Here is a 14,205-nt window from a genome sequence, read left to right as displayed (position 1 = left end):
GTATGAGGTCATCAGCTCAAGGCATGCTTAGCATCCTCTCTCCAGCTTGACCGTGGAGGCTGCCTCCTGCTGAGCTGTCCTCTGTGGCCCTGGTTGCTTCCCTCAACTGGGGGGCATCCTCAGGCCGTACCCCTCTACGCTAGCACACCCCACAGAACTCTTCCCTCCTCCTGATGCCCCCAGACCTAGCATCCCATTTAGCTCCCAGGTTATTTGGGTTCTCTTCCCAGTCCTGCCCCTGTCACAGAATCTAATCCTATCTGTCCTTGTCCATCTGTATTACTACCATATAGCCTAGCAGCACTCTCTAACCCAGCCTGGGCTATAGAAAACTTGCAGCATTGCTGCCCAGGGCCCCAACCTCAGAGGAAACCTGGCATAGACCCAGTCTGTCCTGTAATGTAAGGGACCCCTGCTCTCCCTGCCCCTCAGGTTTCTTCGTCTGCCCGGCCAGGGTCTCACAGATCCTGGACGGGCTTCTTTCTGAATCTCCCTCACACCTGTCCTTTCCATTCCAGCCCCACCTCAGGAGCAACCTCGGCCCAGGTTTTATCCCTGATCACCTGAATCAGGGCAGAGGCCTCTGAGGACACTTTCATCCAGTCATGCACACACACACACACACACACACACACACACCCGGGGCCACAGAACAGACTGTCTGTCCCACAGCCCAGCTCTCAAGGTATAAATGATCTTCCGGATCCTAACTGCAGCCTGTCCCTTGCCTCCCATTATTACTCCTTCCATGTCACCTCTCCAAGGCAGCCTTCCTCCCTGACCACTTCCAGTCCGAGCCCCACACCTGGGCCACTTTTTGGCCAACCCTGATCTTGTGTATCTCTTGAATTCTAGGCTTTGATGGTTCTTCAGCTCCCATACTGAGCTTTCCCCGTGGGTGTGACCTCCCCAGTGGAACTGTGAGCCAGAAGTGGGGAGAGCGGGATGATGCTTCTCCCCAGGGGTTTCAGTCACAGCTACAATTACTGAGCGTGTGCTCTGTACTGGGCTCCCCACTGTCTCTTGAGCCCTACTCAAGGCCATGATACATTTTATAATTATGAGACTGAAGCTCAGAGAGGTTAAATATTTGCCCCGAGTCAAACAGCTCGCTAATGATAGAGCTTGCAGAATAAAAGTATTTGACAAACACTGAGGCCATGCACTCCAGGAGGCGGTGTGGGGCCTCTGGGCCTAGCACAGTGTCTGGCTCATGCAGGCACCTGGGAAATATTATATTATATAAAAGGACTTAGAACCTGACCCAAGGCCTCGAACTGTCTCCCATATGCCCCATCCTGGGCATGGTTGTAGTGGGGGTACCTGAGCCCCTCCTCCTTCCTACCTGTCCCAAGCCTGGGAATATGGGCCCACGGAGGGGGGGGGGTGTCCAGCACTCAGGTCCACTTGAGGGTTTGAGGTGTCCTACTTCATTATTCAAGACTTTCTTGGTTAGAACTGACAAGAACCCAACTTAACACTACCTACAGAAGGAACTTACTAGTTTATAAAACTGAGATGCCCAGAGGTAAAACTGATCCCAGATGTGACAACTCAGAGCAGGGGTCAGGATGCTCTCTCCCACTGTGTGCTGGCCTCATCTTCTCCTACTGGCAAATGGGCTCCTCCCATGTTTGGGGGATGGATTGGGAAGAGGAGGCCATAGCCACAGACAGTCCCGGGTTTGCACCATCTCAGCTCGCCACCAGGGGAAAAGGGAGAGCTGTCTCTGTGCCTATTCATACAACCACAAGGTGGGTTCCGACTGCTCCTGCTCAGGTGAAGCTCCCATTCAACCTGGCCACTGTGCTCAGGGACATGAGGTGCCACCATCGCCAGGCCTGTGAGTGTGCAGAGGGGGTATTGAGAGGCACAGCACTCTGAGTGTGGCCTGCCAGAACTAGGGGGGGAAGCGGAAGGCACTTCCTCAGAGGTGTGCTGTAAGCAGAGGAGGAGCAGAGAACCACAGGTGTGCAGGTGTGCCCTCTTTCCTGCATAGGTCTTGGGGCCTAAGGCTGGGGACTTGTGAGATCCCTCCAATAAGCCACAACTCACCCCACACACCGGCTCCTATCAGCCCTCAGCAGCCCGTGACCTAATGAGTTAAGGAACCAGACAGAGAGCTTTAGGCTGGGCCCCGAGGACTTCCCATGTGGCTCCTTACTGTTGTCCCTTCAGCCTGGCTGGAGAGCAGCAGGGAAGGGTGGTGGAAGGAATCCAGAGCTTGCCTCTCATCCCAGCTCTGAGGTGCAGCCCAGGAGGAGTTACTCCACCTCCTTAGTCTTGAGCAGGGGTCCCCAAACTACGGCCCCCTGAGGCCATTTATCCGGCCCCTGCCGCACTTCCGGAAGGGGCACCTCTTTCATTGGTAGTCAGTGAGAGGAGCATAGTTCTCATTGAAATACTGGTCAGTTTGTTGAATTAAATTTACTTGTTCTTTATTTTAAATATTGTATTTGTTTCCGTTTTGTATTTTTACTTTAAAATAAGATATGTGCAGTGTACATAGGGATTTGTTCATAGTTTTTTTTTATAGTCCGGCCCTCCAACGGTCTGAGGGACAGTGAACTGGCCCCCTGTGTAAAAAGTTTGGGGACCCCTGGTCTTGAGTTTTCCCATCTGAGGCTCAGCTGCATGATCTCTGAGCCCCCGCCTCCTTGCTCATGGAGAATCCTCTGTGATTCTAAGTTTGATGTTGAGGCTGACATCGGTACACCTAGCGACCATCACCACACACACACACACACACACACACACACACACACACACACACACACACACCACCTCACACCTCACCATACCTCTTCTGTTCGCCTGTTCAGTCCGTGGCAGGCAAGATCCTGCCCTTGATGAGGGTAGCTGACCAGGGCCACTGGAGGGGACCAGAGGCACCTGCTGGGAATGTTTTCCCAGATATCATGCCCAGGCTCCCTGTTTTCCCAGGGAACCCAGAAAATCTGCTGCAACCACACCCTAGAGATGGGGTGGAGGGCAGGCAGCAGGCACCTGTGCCTGCCCCCCTCTGACTCATCCCAAGGTGGGTTGGTTTGGCCCGCCTGGGCCCCAGGGAAGGCAGGGCTGGCTACTGGGGTGGGGAGGCTGGAAGATGGCATGGGAAAGCTGGCAAGGAGCAGTGGCTGCTCAAGGGACACTGTGGTGGCTCTTTGCCTCCTGTAGCTCTGTTCCGGTGGACTCAATGTTCCTTCCCCAGTCACAGTGCACCTTCTTGCAGTCACAGCTCTGCCAGCTCACAAGAAGACATCCTGAGTTGGCTGAGATGAGGAGGAATAGGCAAGAAGTCTGTGGTGCTTTTAGCAAAACAACCTGCTTGGTCCAACCCATTTCTGAGTTGGAGAAACCAGCTGCTTCATCCCCTGGTAAAGAGACCCTGGGAATGCCCAGGGTGGTTGTACCAGTCCCAAGGTGCCAGGCTGGGCCTGGTTTCACCTGGAGGGCAGGCCATGGAAGCCCTGGTGAGGCTTCTGGGTCAGTTCCTTACCTGGGAGCTTAAAAAGGCTAGCTGTTTAATCATGTGGTATATTCACACATGCATGCACACACATGCATGTGCTCTCACCGATGCATTCAGTAAGGCCTTACTCAGCAGGACCCTGTTGTGAGCTCTGGGGAGTCACAGTCTGGGCTCCCAACAGAGTTCCTTAAGTGGCAGAAAGCTAAAATGTGAACTCAAAGTGTCAGCCTGTCCTAATGCACTAAAGGGGAAGGATAGGCAACTTAACCAATGGGAAAGGGGGCATCCTGGGCAAGTGGCAGGGGAAACTGGATGGACGAAAACACCCTGGCTTGAGCCGTGAAAGATAATCAGAGGCCTCTCTATGAGCGAAGAAGAGGCGTCTGCCCCTCCTGTCCCACCCCCTCTCAGGTCCCAATGAATTGACTCACACCAAGACACTGCTGGCTGAGGGAGGCTTCCTGGGCATTTCTCCAAGTCAATTTGTTGAGGTCTAATTGACATAATATAAAATTTACCCTTTCTAAAACACACAATTCAGTGGTTTTTGGTATATTCACAAAATGTATAACCATCGCCACTAATTCTAAAACATTGTCATCGCCTCAGAAAGAAACCCCCATATTCATTAGTAGTCATTCCCCATTTGCCCCTCCCCCTAATCCCTGGCAACCACTAATCTGCTTTCTGCCTCTGTGGAGTTACCTATTCTGGATACTTTATATAATAGAATCATGCAATATGTGGCTTTTCGTGACTAGTTTCTTCCACTTAATATGTTTCCAAGGGTCATCCTGTGTTAGCGTGTATCTATACTTCTTTACTTTTTATGGCTGAATAATGAATGCTCTATGGTATGGATATACCGTGTTTTGCTTACCCACTCATCAGTGGGTTTTTGGGTCATTCAAGTTTGTTTTCACATTTGGGCTATTGTAAATAATGCTACTATATCATCCGTGTACAAGTCTTTGTGAGGATATATGTTTTCAATTCTCTTGGGTATATACCTAGGAGTGGAAACACTGGGCCATATGATAACTCTGTGTTTAATTTTTTGAGGACCCACCAGACTGTGTTCCAGAGTAGCAGCACCATTTAATATTCCCACCAGCATGTGTGCCGGTCCGCCTTCTCCTTGTCTTCACCACCACTTTTTATTACCCATCGCTTTTATTGAAGCCATCTGAGCGGGGATGAAATGGTATCTCACTGTGGTTTTAATTTTTATTCCCCTAATGATCTCCCAGAAATATTTGCATTTAATAGGAAACAATGCTTTAATCTGTAGAAAAGATATATCCTCATCAGCCAAGGTTCAGTGGTAAAATGAGACAGGCAGGGCCCCTGCCCGAATGGAGATTTCATGCTAGTGGAGGGGCTAAGCTTTAAACAGCTAGTAATTGCACAACTAGTCATTTAATTATGTTAGAACAAGTACTACAAGTACATGTATACAAAGCTAAGAGAAAGAGTAAGGAGGAACCTGAGCAGCCTCTCTGAGATACTTAAATAGCATTTGTTAGCTCAGTTTTTGTGGTTCCAGCATAGTTTAGCTGATTCCTGTAGCTCAGGGTCCCCCACAGAACTTTAATCAGGGCATCTGGGCTCAACCTGGGTCTTTGGGGTGGGGATAAGGGAGTCAGGATCCACTTAACAAACTCACTCATATGGCTATTGGCAAGCCACAGGTCCTCACATTCAGTTGACCAGAGATGAGATACTGATGTTTTGAAAGTCCTGGACAAGAAGGCACCTGGCTTGTCAGTCACGCAGGACTAAGCCAGTGTAGCCTGAATATGCAGCCAGAGAGGAACAGGACATGAAGCAGGAGAGGTGGGGGGCCCAGACTAGACCTTGGAAAAGTTGGGGGGCTCTATTTTGGTGCATATGGAAGCTATTGCTCGGTTTTATTAATTGAAGTGATTGATCAATATTTTAAAAATCACTTTGGCAGCTGCAAAGCAAAAAGGTTAGAGATGAAGGCAAGAGTAGGGGCAGAAAGACCAGTGAAAAGGCTATTGTGGTCATGCACAAAAGAGACCATGGCGCCTGACCAGGCGGTGGCGCAGTGGATAGAGCGTCGGACTGGGATGCAGAGGACCCGGGTTCATGACCCCGAGGTCGCCAGCTTGAGTGCGGGCTCATCTGGTTTAAGGAAAAGCCCACCAGCTTGAACCCAAGGTCGCTGGCTCCAGCAAGGGGTTACTCAGTCTGCTGAAGGCCCGCGGTCAAGGCACATATGAGAAAGCAATCAATGAACAACTAAGGTGTTGCAACGCGCAATGAAAAACTAATGATTGATGCTTCTCATCTCTCTCCGTTCCTGTCTGTCTGCCCCTGTCTATCCCTCTCTCTGACTCACTCTCTGTCTCTGTAAAAAAATAAAAAAAATAAAATAAAATAAAAATAAATAAATAAATAAATAAAAGAGACCATGGCAACCAGGGCTGGGGAGGCAGGCTTGGGACAGAGACGGAGCCTGGTGAGGCCTTAGAAAGGCAGCCCTTGGTGAGAGACGGCTGGGGAGACAAAGGAAGAAGCGAATCAAAGATACCCTCTAGGTCTTAGGTTTGTGCCATGCAGTCACTGGCTGGGCAGATGATTGGCAGCTGAGTTTGGCACGGCTGGGAGCCATCCCAGTGGGATCATCAAGAGAGTAGCCAGACTCCGCAGCTTGGAGTCCCTGTGTCATCTTCACTTCCCCAAACCCAGGAGCACACAGGGAAAAAATTCACATCCGCTGATGAGGGAGTGTAGATGTGTTGCCTTGAGAGCCCATGTGTGCTGGGGTGGCATGAATGCACATCTTTGGTGTGGAAATCTCCCTGGCATGAGCCTTCCCACCAGCAGAGCTGCACTGTGATGACCCGGGAAGGCCCTGCCATTATAGGGGGTGGCCTCAAGGTACTTCTTACTGAGATAGAATGGCCTATGTCCCTTCCTTTCACACCCTCTGAGACTGGCTCCCCCCTTTGGCCTCCCTTTTTGCCTTTCTAGATCCCCAGACTAGTCCCATGATAACACAGTTCTGGCAGCCCAGGCCAGTGCATCCCAGCTGGGACCCAGTCTTCCTTCAGGAATTGTCCTCTGCCTGCGAAGGCCTTGATGAGCCTAGACATGCATGTGGACAGACCCAAGCGTGCAGTTATGGTCCCTGCCACCATCCTCACTGATGTCTGCTGCTCACTCAGCGTAGCAATGGGCAGACTCTGCCACCATGACTATAGTGGGAGTCACACTGGGCCAGGACAAGATCTCTCTGGCTTAGCCAAGACCCACAGGAGGACCCAGGCCTGTGGTCCACATCTGGTTTGCACTCATGTGCCTATGTCAGAACTTGGTGCTGACGTGTCCTTCCACAAGGGACTGGACGCTAGCATGAGTGCTCAGCCAGGCATCAGGGTTCCGAAGCCTTGTCGCAGCACACACTGTGACTCTGGACAGGCATCTCCCTGCTCTCTTTCCTCACTCCCCCTTGGCAGTGGAACCAAAGGGCAGGACAACCTCTGGTGTCATTTTGGCATTGGGATTTTATAACTCAAAGGCGTGGTCACACCTCAGCTGTTTCTCTTTTCTGTCCCTTTCTTAGTTGCCTGGGTCTCACTGACCCAGAAGTGGGGCAGAGACCGTCAGGAAGCCTCCTCTCCAGCCAGCATGTGGGTCCCAGATGGGCGTGGAGTTGAACATGGGCCGGAGCCCTCAGCAGGGGTGGGGCTCAGGATGCCAGACCAGGAGCAGGCACGATGTGGAGGGGAAGGTGGGAGCTGGCCCTGCCCGCTGGGTTTTATCAGTGAGCTCCTCAGACATATACAGAGGCGAAACTGTGTATACACTCCCAGTCCCACGCTCCATCTGTCTCCCTGCACGTCTAAACACTGAGGGCGCCGAGCGCCTGCCCTCCACGTCCTCCTCCTCCTCGTCCTCCTCCTCCTCCTCCTATCGGCCCCCATTACTACAGGAGGTGATAGACACTCAGTACCCCTGAGGAGACAAGACTGGCCAAGGTAGGATGGTTCCTCTCAGCCAGGAGTTCGCTGCTGGGTGAGAGTGAGTCCTTACCGGCACAGAGGCTGCCCAACCTGGAGGCACAGCTAGGGGTTAGCTTACAGATGAGAACTGACATTTGAGGTAAGAATTTTCACTTGAAACCAGCTTTCTGGATGCCATCCTATGGGGAAGCAGAACTTTAGTTAATTTTCATTTATCAAATGAAGCCTATCAATCGTGTACGCAGTCTGGGTTAACAGCCTTTCATCCTAGACTTGTTCTCACCTAGTGCTCACATCCCAGCTGTCTCCCAGCCCTCTCTCCAGCCTGTCTCCTCTCCAGCAACCCGAAGCCCAGGGTTTATAGCCTGTGCTCTCCGAGGCCCAGAGCTTCCTCCAGAGACATCAGCTAACTAGGTGGGGATGGAGGGGCCACCTGGGAGGGCAGACGCCAAGAAGACCCTGGATGCTTATGGAGATGGGCCTGGTGGCCTTCACAGCATTCCTGGGAGGACTGTCCCTTCCCCCCCCCCCAACAAAGGGAGAAGAAATGAAAGCTAGTGTTCTCCCCCCATCTCCTTAGGTCTTAGACAAGGACGGTGTCCAAGTGGTGCCCTTCCCCCCAAAGTGTAACTTCCTTCTAGCCACTGTAGGGGCCCAAGCGTGCAAACGGCTGTGATGTCCCCTCCCTGTGTCTTTGTTCCCCACAGAAGATGTATTGTCTCATCTGCCTGCTGGGAAGCCCCAGGAAGGCAGACAGGAGGGGGCAGAGGTGGGCCTCATTCCAGTGGAGGGAACAATTTTTGCTAACCTCTCACCATCCCCCCAAATGGAAAACCTTCCTGGCCTTTGGAGGTCTGCCCAGAGCAGGGGCTCAGGGTGGTGCTGGGCAGATGGTCAGAGCTCACAGTGACCTCCCCTTTGCCTTGTCGGTGACTGAGAGGGCCCAACCATCCCTGCCCAGCCATCCCTGCAGTATCTGAGCTTCAAACTTTGAGATCGGCAGTGAAGCACCATAAAAGAAGTGGTTCCTGGGGCCCAGAGGTGGGCTCAGTGGGTCACTGGTACATGTCTCTCACACCTCCAGTGAGCACCACTCTGTCATCCTGGTCGGGGCACGCCCGGAAGTGCAACGAGACAGCCAAGTCCTATTGTGTCAATGGAGGCGTCTGCTACTACATCGAGGGCATCAACCAGCTCTCCTGCAAGTAAGTGACCAGTGGGGGCGGGTGTGGGGGCAAAAGCAGGGTGAGAGAGGCTGGGGCAGAAGTGGGGGGCTCTAGGAAAAGGGGTCTCTGAGGGACATAGACAGGGAGCTGTGCCCCACTTCCTAGAATACTGACAGATGTAAGCTGTAAAGGGCTCAGGGCTTCTGCGGTCCCAGTTTCCCAGCCCCCCTCTCCCGATCTCCTGATGTCCGCCCTTTCTCCAACACCTTTTGGGAGATGGGGAAGCCAGTCTATGACCTAGGCATTGGGTTGGTTCTCTCTCTCTCTCTTCCCCTCCCCATCTCTCAGCAGCTCTCCAAATTGTTACGATGAACATTTCCCAAGGTGTGACTGCCCCAACAGTGAGGAGCCCGGCAGGGTCAGGTAGAGCATGAGTCCTTAGGTAGCTGAGGTTCTGCTCCTGAAGCCTTGAGGGGAGAGGAGGGCTCTGCCCCCAGTGCTCTCTCCTTGCCTGGCAGGACCCAGTCTCCAGATATGCCCTGGGTGCTGCCTGTGCTACTTCAGTCCCTAGCCCCTCTCTACAGGTGAAGGAGCTCCAGTGGGGACACCACTCTGGGTGTGACCCAATGGGGGAGGTCAGAGTTGAAGAAAAACTCAAATTGGAGCCTCTCTGCCTCCCCAAGTGTCAGAGCCTACTGTCCAGCCAGGCAGGGCTGTCCCAGTAGGGCCTCCCAGGAGCTTAGATCCACCTGTTCCGCTTACAGACAGGGCAGGTGGGGGCATGGGCATCAGCGAGGCTTGTTCAAGCCCAGCCAGAACTTTTGGGCAGCTGTGCCCACAGGGCCCCTCAATGGTTCTCTGGTAGGGGAATGAGGAGAGGAGGGGCACTTGGTGAGGGAGCACAGGTTCTGGATGGATCCTGAGGAGGAACAGGTGGGAGGTCTAGTTAACTTTGGGTTTTCAAGGCAACCCAAGCCTCTGGCCTAGCAAGGTGCCGAAGCTGCCCCATTCCCATGGCATCTGGGCACAGGCCACCAGAGCATCGACAGAGATTCAGAGAGGCGTTCGCCCTCCCCCCCAGACAAGGTCAGATTCAGCACTCCTTGGCTTTCCTGCTCTCCCTCCTGACTACCACCTTAGTGGTACTTCTCAAGACCACCCATTACACAGAGTGATAAGGAGAGGCTATGCTCCTTCACACTCGCCCCTCAGTACTGCTGGCCTCCTTCGCTAGCTTCCTCCCGGTCCCATCCTTCACCTGCTGCCATCCCCTTCCCGCCTCCCCCATCCTGAACCTCAGGGGACAGTCCCAGCAGCAGCAGCAGCAAGCCCCCCAGGGAAGTTCTCAGCCCAGACTGTCCTTCATCCTTTCCCTCCTTCCGCCTCTAGGCCCTGGGAACATTCTAGCCTTGAGCATGCTCTGAGCTCTCTAGAACAGACCTATAGAAAGACATACAAAGCATTCTGGTACCCCTCACAGAGACAGCCCAGCCTGTACTCCCTTCCTGCTCCCTGCAACACGCACACTCCAGGCTTCTCCTCTTGCTTAGCCTCTTGGGGCCTGAAACCGAGAAGGGACCCAGCAACGGCAGGGAAGGTTTCAGCCACCAGGACAGGTGCCGGGGCTGAGGAGGGCTGGGGGCCCAGACTCCAGCACTAGAGAGTTTAGGGTGGGAAAGAGAGTGAGGGCTCCCTGAGGGCCCTGCCACCAAGGCTGTCTGGGTCCCCCCCCCAGCTCCACCCGAGAGGAACAGAGGGCAGGAGCCTGGGCCATTGTGAAGATAGAGTCCTGCTTCCCCTCTCCCCCGGACAACTGAGGGGTCACAGCTTAGCACTTGAGCTTGGTACCCAGAACCCCATCACAGCCGACCCTGGAACCCACTTCTCTGACTCCCTGAGCCCTCAGGGGAGAGGGGCATCCCAGGTGGGGACTACAGTCAGGAAGGCAGGTCCTCAGAGCTGTGCTGGAGAAGGACAGGGGGGGAGGGAGGCTGGGCAGAGCCCAGAGGCCATTCTGGGGGCGGGTGAGCCGGGAGGAAGGGGGGGTAGGCCTCTTGGGGTTCTTGATGACACCTGAATGGAATGAAAAGGAGAGAACTCAGGAAATGGGACTCACGTCTTACCATTTGTGCTGTTTGTTTACTTTTTATTTTTATTTTTTTGCATTTCCGCTTAGCTTGGATAATGAAACTAGACTGGTCAGTTTCATTCCAGTTTCTATAAAACTCAGTTTTCCTTCTTGGTTTTCTGACACTTGTTGTTGTGTATTGATTGGTTCAGAACCCTGCAGGGAGTGTTGGAGAGCAGGCACGCTCTGCCCCTCCTGTTTTTCTGGAATTCAGAGCCAAAAGAAACAGTGTCGCTGATACTGAATTTTGTTTTTAAAAAGAAAATTTAGGGGGATTTGAAAATGGGGGTCCAAATCAAGGGGACTGTCTCCTGTCTGGGCCAGACGGGGCCTCTGCACTTCCTCTCGCTGCTTTCTCCTCTTCTCTTCGTGTCTTTGTCGAGCACGGTTGGTGCGTGACTCTTGGGGACTGGTTCAGGGGATGATGACAGAACAAGACTCTCTTTCCAGCCCTGTGCACATACCAGCGGCATGCCTTCCTTTCCCATCAGCTCATCCCCCCATTCCTTCTGCCCCACCCCATTTTCAGGTGACTCCCCATCCCATACCCATGTGCCTGCTCATCCTCTCCACATCGCCACCCCACCCCTCATGAGGCCAGAGACCCTGCCCTCCCTCCAGTGCCTGGGGCACAGCCTCATCCTTCATCCTCCCCCTCCTCTGGGTGAGGGCAGCACACATGGCATTATCCCCAGGCTACCAAAAGGAGAAACTGAGGCCCGGGAGGTGGGGTGGGAAAACGGGGAGGCAAGTCCCAACCTCGCTGTCACCCCAGATGCAGCCTGTGGGCTCTCCTCTCTGCCCCTCTCACCCCTGCTCTTCTCCAGCCCTGGGCATAGACCTTCCCATCGTCATAGCTGGGAAGACTGTTACCTGCCACTCCTTCTAATCTGTCCCCTGTGCTCCTGTGCCAGGTCAGATCCTGTTTAAGTGGGAACTATCAGCCAGTCACTCACACTGAGTTCAGATTCCCCCTCACTTCCTGGGTGACAGGCTAAAGTAGCCTGTCCCCTGTTACCTGGTCCTGGGTACAGAGTAGAAAGGCTGTAGGCCCAACCCCAGAACCTTCTCTAGGGAAACCCCAGCCTCCTGGATGCGGTTCATCCTCAACAGACAAGGCTAAGGTGAGAACAGGAGTGTCCAGGAGCCCCCTGGAAGGAGCCGGTGCCCATAGAACAGCATGGGGTGTCATTCCTCCCCACCCTACGCTGTGCCCACCCCCCACTGTCTTTTCTTTTGTTCAGCCCCTGGGGCACACACTTTCCCAGGGCAGGAAGATGAGGACCATGTCGCACAACTCCAGAGGCAAGTTCGTGTTGTAGATGATGTCCAGGGCACCGCCTTGAGTTGTGCTGCTCAGTGGCCACTAAAGATATGAGGATACAGTTGGGTTAGTCCAGGCTGGGTGTGGGATCAGGGACACAGGGATGTACTTAATTATCATTGCTCCAAGAGCCATGGGACAACATTCCTGACTGTCAGCATTGGGAATAAGATCCCCTTGTTTCCTCCTGCCCCTGCCCCTACACGCCCCATTCTCTCTAACACACCTAACACACACACACACACACACACACACACACACACACACACACACGCACACACACAGGTTTTCCCTGTCTCCAAAGCCAGACTAATCTCAGATATTGGACACAGTCAAACCTATCTCTTTCTTGTTCCTTTGTGGATTTCAAGAGTCATTTTGGCAAGTTTCTGGGTCTTTATCCTCCACCTCCAAGGGTGCTGCTGCTTGAAATATCACTTCTCCCCTTTCCGTCTGCCTCCCAAGTGGACATCAGTTTCTGAGAGCTGAGGAAGATGAGCTGAGCCTGACTGGAGCTGGTTGGGAAGCCATAGCCTTAGCCAAGACCTCCATTTTCCTGGGCTGGGACGATTGAGGATGAGGGCCAGGGATCAAAGACGGATGGGCTGACAAGGTGGCAGCCAGCTCCTCTGAGCCACCCTGTTCAACAGGATGAATGTGCATCAGTTTCACTTGTAGCCCCCCTCCCACTATCTCCAGACACACTTCCCAGCCGCCCACCACCACACACTGGCGAGGCCTAGCTGCACACACACTGCCACCACTGCGGGGACCAGTCTCCTGCCTCCTCCGAGGGAGACAATGTCAAGGCCCAGAGAGACTCCAGTTACCTGCTCACTGACCACTGCCAATCCTCCAGGCTAGATTGCTGGCCACAGGGTTTTCCTGAGTGTCTATCACAGCCAATGGCCACCATTTCCTATAAGCTTAAGAGGCTACTGATTGTTTGTACACACTAAACTGCTCAGAGGTAGAGTACACTCTCCTCTTGATTGATGTTGAACAATGACCTATTATTGAGGGGACACTGGTGATGGACTGGCCTAATTTCCTAAGGAGGAAGAGGCAGAGGCAGCATAGACCCATCTCTGAGTAGCGGATAGGATTAGTCTAGCCCTGTCTGGAGGGCTTCCCTGAGGTATCTGGCTTTGCTGGGGTTTAGAAGAGAGTACAGGGCTGGGCATGTCTCCCAGAAATCTGCAAGACAGGGACTCACTTGAGGGGAGAGTGGCAGCCAAAGAGCAAAAGGAAGTACACCTGGGGGAAGGATATTATGGTCAGGGAGATGGGAGTAGGTGGTGCTTTGCAGCTATAGAGAGGCAACGTGAGAGAATGAGCCCCCGCCAGAGCCAGGTAGCAGTGGAGGAGTAGGTCATGGGGAGAAGGCTGGAGTGCCAGGCAGCCAGTAGGCTCCTGATGTGGAACAGGCCTTGGGGTCCCCAGGGAGCCTCCCCCATGTCCCACCGTAGTTCTTGCCAGTTCTGAGCCAGCTTTGGAGTGTTGGTGATTCTGGCTTTTCTTTAGCCTCGCCTGTTCTCCCCACTAAGCTTTCCCATGTCAATTGCTCTAGGACAGCCCTCCCCAGACTGTGTTACAAGGGTTCCTCAAACAAAGACGGCCCTGGTCAAATAAACTTGGGACACACTGGAAACTTCAATTCTTTCCCCCTAAAAAACTTTGTGTAGCCTTTCATATGCCAGCGTGCACTGCCACTCTACAAGAAAGCCTAAACTTATTTGGCCGTAGAACCTTCAAGAGAACAGATGAGATGTCTCCATGACCCCTTTTGTCATGGGCACACAGTCTGGGAACAGCATTTTAGCATTCTCATCTGAGTTTCCTGGGGACTGTTTCATGGATGAGAAAACCTGCCCAGAGCCCTGAAGAGAACCCCTTGGTAGGGCCTAAAAGGAATGGCTCCCTAGAACTTAGTATTCCAAAGAACCCCAGCACCCTGCCTGCTGACTGCCTGGCACCAAGGGGCTATAGTTCTGGCTTCCTGGGGCCCCAGGCAGGTCAGAAGGGAAGTCTCAGGGATCATAAGAACAATTAGGCAGTAAGTTCCCAATTTCCCCACCTTACTTCCCTATTCATTCTCCTCCCTGCCCCACCCCACCCCCACT

General features: G+C 53.3%; 1 protein-coding gene across 4 annotated transcripts in view; it reads left to right on the top strand.

Moving 5' to 3' along the window:
• Positions 1-14,205, top strand: part of NRG2 (neuregulin 2) — a 201,026-nt gene that overhangs the window by 170,205 nt on the left and 16,616 nt on the right. For all 4 annotated transcript variants that reach the window (XM_066343500.1, XM_066343498.1, XM_066343499.1 and 1 more), the window contains exon 4: positions 8,549-8,669. In XM_066343500.1, coding sequence (XP_066199597.1) covers positions 8,549-8,669 — 121 coding nt within the window. The remainder of the gene's footprint in view (positions 1-8,548; positions 8,670-14,205) is intronic.

This window comes from Saccopteryx leptura, chromosome 6 (genome assembly GCF_036850995.1).
Source record: "Saccopteryx leptura isolate mSacLep1 chromosome 6, mSacLep1_pri_phased_curated, whole genome shotgun sequence".
In the NCBI taxonomy this organism is placed as follows: Eukaryota; Metazoa; Chordata; class Mammalia; order Chiroptera; family Emballonuridae; genus Saccopteryx; species Saccopteryx leptura.
This window is presented reverse-complemented; position numbering and strand designations above follow the sequence as displayed.